The sequence below is a fragment of the Eulemur rufifrons genome, chromosome 16 (assembly GCF_041146395.1).
Source record: "Eulemur rufifrons isolate Redbay chromosome 16, OSU_ERuf_1, whole genome shotgun sequence".
Taxonomy (NCBI): domain Eukaryota; kingdom Metazoa; phylum Chordata; class Mammalia; order Primates; family Lemuridae; genus Eulemur; species Eulemur rufifrons.
The window spans coordinates 89,846,271-89,852,301 of NC_090998.1; the positions used below are offsets into that span (position 1 = coordinate 89,846,271).

The following is a 6,031-nucleotide window of genomic DNA, read 5'->3' on the forward strand; positions in this document are numbered from 1 at the left end:
GATTATGATTTGTGTATTACCTGCTATAACACTAAAAACCATGACCACAAAATGGAGAAACTGGGTCTTGGCTTAGATGATGAGAGCAACAACCAGCAGGCTGCAGCCACGCAGAGCCCTGGAGATTCTCGCCGCCTAAGCATCCAGCGCTGCATCCAGTCTCTGGTCCATGCCTGCCAGTGCCGGAATGCCAACTGCTCCCTGCCCTCCTGCCAGAAGATGAAGCGGGTTGTGCAGCATACCAAGGGTTGCAAACGGAAAACCAATGGCGGGTGCCCCATCTGCAAGCAGCTCATTGCCCTCTGCTGCTACCATGCCAAGCACTGCCAGGAGAATAAGTGCCCCGTGCCGTTCTGCCTAAACATCAAGCAGAAGCTCCGGCAGCAGCAGCTGCAGCACCGGCTACAGCAGGCCCAGATGCTCCGCAGGAGGATGGCCAGCATGCAGCGGACTGGTGTGGTGGGACAGCAACAGGGCCTACCCTCCCCTACTCCTGCCACGCCAACCACGCCAACGGGCCAACAGCCGACCACCCCTCAGACGCCCCAGCCCCAGCCCACTTCTCAGCCTCAGCCGACTCCTCCCAACAGCATGCCACCCTACTTGCCCAGGACACAGGCTGCTGGCCCTGTGTCCCAGGGTAAGGCAGCTGGCCAGGTGACTCCTCCAACCCCGCCTCAGACTGCTCAGCCGCCCCTTCCAGGGCCCCCACCTGCAGCAGTGGAAATGGCAATGCAGATTCAGAGGGCAGCCGAGACACAGCGTCAGATGGCCCATGTGCAAATATTTCAAAGGCCAATCCAGCACCAGATGCCCCAGCTGACTCCCATGTCCTCCATGGGTATGAACCCACCTCCGATGGCCAGAGGTCCCAGTGGGCATCTGGAGCCAGGGATGGGGCCCACAGGGATGCAACAACAGCCACCCTGGGCCCAAGGAGGATTGCCTCAGCCCCAGCAACTACAGTCCGGGATGCCAAGGCCAGCCATGATGTCAGTGGCCCAGCATGGTCAGCCTTTGAACATGGCTCCACAACCAGGATTGGGCCAGGTAGGTGTGAGCCCACTCAAACCAGGCACTGTGTCTCAACAAGCCTTACAAAACCTTTTGCGGACTCTCAGGTCTCCCAGCTCTCCCTTACAGCAGCAACAGGTGCTTAGTATCCTTCACGCCAACCCTCAGCTGTTGGCTGCATTCATCAAGCAGCGGGCTGCCAAGTATGCCAACTCTAATCCACAACCCCTCCCTGGGCAGCCTGGCATGCCCCAGGGGCAGCCAGGGCTTCAGCCCCCTACCATGCCAGGCCAGCAGGGCGTCCACTCCAATCCAGCCATGCAGAACATGAATCCCATGCAGGCAGGCGTGCAGAGGGCTGGCTTGCCCCAGCAGCAACCACAGCAGCAACTCCAGCCACCCATGGGAGGGATGAGCCCCCAACCTCAGCAAATGAACATGAATCACAACACCATGCCTTCACAGTTTCGAGACATCTTAAGACGACAGCAGATGATGCAACAGCAGCAGCAGCAACAGGGAGCAGGGCCAGGAATAGGCCCTGGAATGGCCAACCATAACCAGTTCCAGCAACCCCAAGGAGTTGGCTACCCCCCACAGCAACAGCAGCAGCAGCAGCGGATGCAGCATCACATGCAACAGATGCAACAAGGGAATATGGGACAGATGGGCCAGCTCCCCCAGGCCTTGGGAGCAGAGGCAGGCGCCAGTCTACAGGCCTATCAGCAGCGACTCCTTCAGCAACAGATGGGGTCCCCTGCTCAGCCCAACCCCATGAGCCCCCAACAGCATATGCTCCCAAATCAGGCCCAGTCCCCACACCTGCAAGGCCAGCAGATCCCCAATCCTCTCTCCAATCAAGTACGCTCTCCCCAGCCTGTCCCTTCTCCACGGCCACAGTCCCAGCCCCCCCATTCCAGCCCGTCCCCGAGGATGCAGCCTCAGCCTTCTCCACACCACGTCTCCCCACAGACAAGTTCCCCACATCCCGGACTGGTGGCTGCCCAGGCCAACCCCATGGAACAAGGGCATTTTGCCAGCCCGGACCAGAATTCAATGCTTTCTCAACTTGCTAACAATCCAGGCATGGCAAACCTCCATGGTGCAAGTGCCACGGACCTGGGACTCAGCACCGATAACTCAGACTTGAATTCAAACCTCTCACAGAGTACACTAGACATACACTAGAGACACCTTGTAGTATTTTGGGAGCAAAAAAATTATTTTCTCTTAAGACTTTTTGTACTGAAAACAATTTTTTTGAATCTTTCTTAGCCTAAAAGACAATTTTCCTTGGAACACATAAGAACTGTGCAGTAGCCGTTTGTGGTTTAAAGCAAACATGCAAGATGAACCTGAGGGATAATAGAAATACAAAGAATATATTTTTGTTATGGTTGGGGTTACCACCAGCCTTTTTCCCTTGTGTGTGTGGTTCACGTGTGCACTGGGAGGAGGCTAAGGTCTGTGAAGCCAACCATATGCTCCTGCCTTGCACCTCCAATAGGTTTTATTATTTTTTTTAAATTAATGAAAATATGTAATATTAATAGTTATTATTTACTGGTGCAGATGGTTGACATTTTTCCCTATTTTCCTCACTTTATGGAAGAGTTAAAAAAGAACATTTCTAAAACCAGAGGACAAAAGGGGTTAATGTTACTTTAAAATTACATTCTATATATATAAATATATATATAAATATATATTAAAATACCAGTTTTTTTTTCTCTGGGTGCAAAGATGTTCATTCTTTTAAAAATGTTTAAAAAAAAAAAAATCCCCCTTTCCTCCCCTCAAGTCAACTTTTGTGCTCCAGAAAATTTTCTATTCTGTAAGTCTGAGCGTAAAACTTCAAGTATTAAAATAATTTGTACATGTAGAAAGAAAAATGACTTTTTCAAAAATATACAGGGGCAGCTGCCAAATTGATGTATTATATATTGTGGTTTCTGTTTCTTGAAAGAATTTTTTTTGTTATTTTTACATCTAACAAAAGAAAAAATTAAAAAGAGGGTAAGAAACGATTCCGGTGGGATGATTTTAACATGCAAAATGCCCCTGGGGTTTCTTTGCTTGCTTTCTTCCTCCTTGCCCTGCCCCCTCCCACACACACACTTTCTGTAAAACTTGAAAATAGAAAGCAAAAACCCTCAACTGTTGTAAATCATGCAATTAAAGTTGATTACTTATAAATATGAACTTTGGATCACTGTATAGACTGTTAAATTTGATTTCTTATTACCTATTGTTAAATAAACTGTGTGAGACAGACACCCTGACTTTGTTTCACTTCTTGATGTCACATCTTTTTCTTAGAATATACCACCTTAAGTGCCTGATGCTTAGGATTCAGAAGAAAAAAATTAGCTTACAGCCTCCTTAACTGTTACATATAAAGAATTCACAAATAGATTTTGGTGAATTTGTTCAAAGTTCAGGGAAAAACAAAGTACTGCAAGTACCAGCTAAACTGTCAAAGCTGAAGTTAGCCATTTAACACCTTGATATGTAGGACCTTCAAGGTCTTCTAATTACCCTCATCTTAAGAGTGATGAGATTGAGGACTACCAGGGTCTTACCTGTGTAAGTCTTAAAGGTAGGGCAACAGTACATTCCTGTTTTTGCTAACTGCCAGCCAAGAAAGAAGTCAGTTGGAGGCATCAGGTTGAAGGAAAGGAAAATGTGCGTAAATAAAACCTGGAAGGCTGAGAGATTGCAGCATGAGTCCAGCAGTGTGCTAGCTGTTAAAAGAATGGAAAAATCATTGGTCCTCCCTCCAACTGAACATTATATTGGCTATGACCAAGTTTTTTAAAATTAGAATACTATTGTGCTGCTCTGGCATCAACTGGCAGGTTTTATTTTTTGTTACAGTTTTATAGTAGCCATTTTTGACAGCTCAAAGTGCAAAGTGATACCAGCAAGGAACTCGAGCCTTCTAGCTGATGGGAATTGGAACCCTTTCTGGAAAGGATAGGAGAAGATTGAGGAAGAACTTGTCCAGAAGACTGAAGTAACAGATCTTGCTAGGGAGCAGCTATAGGTAAAATTCTATCCCATTTCTAAGCAGTAGATTCCCAGTTTTCGCAGCTCTGCCTAACTTTGGCTAAAGACAGATGGGTTGAAGTGTTAAACCAACACAGTCTGCAGTATTACAAGCAGGAAGTGGGAGCAGAAATGATTAAATGCAAAGGAAGAACAAAACAAAACTGCCCTTGACCAGACCAGAAGTAGTGCTAGGGAGAGAGAAGATAGATTAATCCAGAGCCAGGATACAAGGTGATTTCAGGGTTTCTGTGCTGCTGTGTTTTTTTAAATGTTCACAATGAAAAGATGGAAAGAAAAAAGGAGCCACAAGTCTCCAGCTGGGCTGTTAGAACACATGGATCAAGGAAATGGGCCCAGTGGGGGGCGAGCAGTAATCCAGGTGCTTTCATTACTTGGCTTACTGAATCCTCAACAGCCCCACTTGACAAATGAAAAATAAGCTCAGGTGAAATAACTTAGCTCAAGATTGCACAGCCAGTAAAAGGCTTACCAGGACAAAGGTCTGTTGGACTCCAAAACCCTTCTCCTCCATAGTCTTTATCTGCCTCACTGTGGAGAAGCCCTAGTGATAGCTGCAAAGTAATACATATGACACAGGGGCCATGTTTCAAGCAAATTCAAAATACAAACTAAAAACTAAAGGAAAAGGGGAACAACTAAAGAACCATAAAAATAAGCTCCCCAGAACATTTCCTGCAGTGTTACATTCATGATGAAGTCACCCTGTTTAAAGAAGACCCAAGCCACCATCAAAAAGAATTAAATGTTTAGGAATAAATTTAACAAAAGAAGCACAAAAGACTGCATCAAGACTATAAGACATTGTGAGAAGAAATCAAATAAAATGGAAAGACATTCATTCATGTTCATACATTGGAAACCTTAACATTGTTAACAAAGCAATATTCCTAAATTGATCTAGAGATTCAACGCAGCCCCTATCAAAATACCTGTCTTTTTTTAGTAAAAAGCCTTTTTTTTTTTTTTTTTTTTTTTAGTAAAAATTGACAGGCTGACCCTAAAATGCATATACAAATGCAAAGGAGCCAGAATAGCCAAAACAATCTTGGGGGGGGAAAAAAAAAAAACATTTGAAAGACTCACACTTCCTGGTTTCAAAACTTGCTAATCAAGACTCTAGTACTAGCCTAAGGACAGACATTTAGATCAATGGAATAGAACTGATGGTCAAAAAATAAATCCATATATTTATGGTCAAATGATTGTTGATAAGTTTGCTAAGGCAGAGAAATAATAGTCTTTTCAACACATGGTGGTGCTTCAAAAGAATGAAGTTGGAACCGTGCCTCACACCAAATACAAAAATTAATTCAAAATGGATCATAGGCCTAAATGTAAGAGATAATAAATATAAAAATCGTAGAAGAAAACATAGGTATACATCTTCATGATGCTGGGTTAGGTAATGGTTTCTCAGATAAAACACCTAAAGCTCAATCAACCAAAGAAGAAAAAAATTGGACTTCATCAAAATTTTAAATTTTGTGCACTGAAGGTCATGATCAACAAAAACACAGCTGGGCATAGTGACTCACACCTGTAATCCTAACACCACCACCATACCCTGCTAATTTTTGTATTTTTTTTTTTTTTTAGAGATGGGGTCTTGCCTTGTTGCCCAGGGCTGGTCTTGAACTCTTGGCTCCAAGTGATCCTCCCCACCTCAGCCTCTCAAAGTGCTGGGATAACAGGCGTAAGCCTGAACAGATTTGAATGGACATTTCTCCAAAGAAGATATAAAATGGCCAATAAGCATATGAAAAGATGCTCAAAATCATTAGTTCTTAAGGAAATGTAAGTCAAAAACTACAATGAGATGCCACTTCACACCCACTAGGATGCTGTAGCCAAAAATGACAGACTAAGTGTTAGCTAGGTTGTACAGAAATTTCATGACACTGCTGGTGGTGATGGAAAATGGAAAACAGTGTAGAATTCCCTCTAA

General features: G+C 44.6%; 1 protein-coding gene across 2 annotated transcripts in view; it reads left to right on the forward strand.

The window, feature by feature from the left end:
• EP300 (E1A binding protein p300) overlaps nucleotides 1-2,585 on the forward strand; it is an 80,416-nt gene extending 77,831 nt beyond the window's left edge. For both annotated transcript variants that reach the window (XM_069491511.1, XM_069491512.1), the window contains one exon: nucleotides 1-2,585. In XM_069491511.1, the coding sequence (XP_069347612.1) occupies nucleotides 1-2,202 (2,202 nt within the window). In that variant the 3' untranslated portion in view covers nucleotides 2,203-2,585.
• The last annotated feature ends 3,446 nt before the right edge of the window (nucleotides 2,586-6,031 follow it).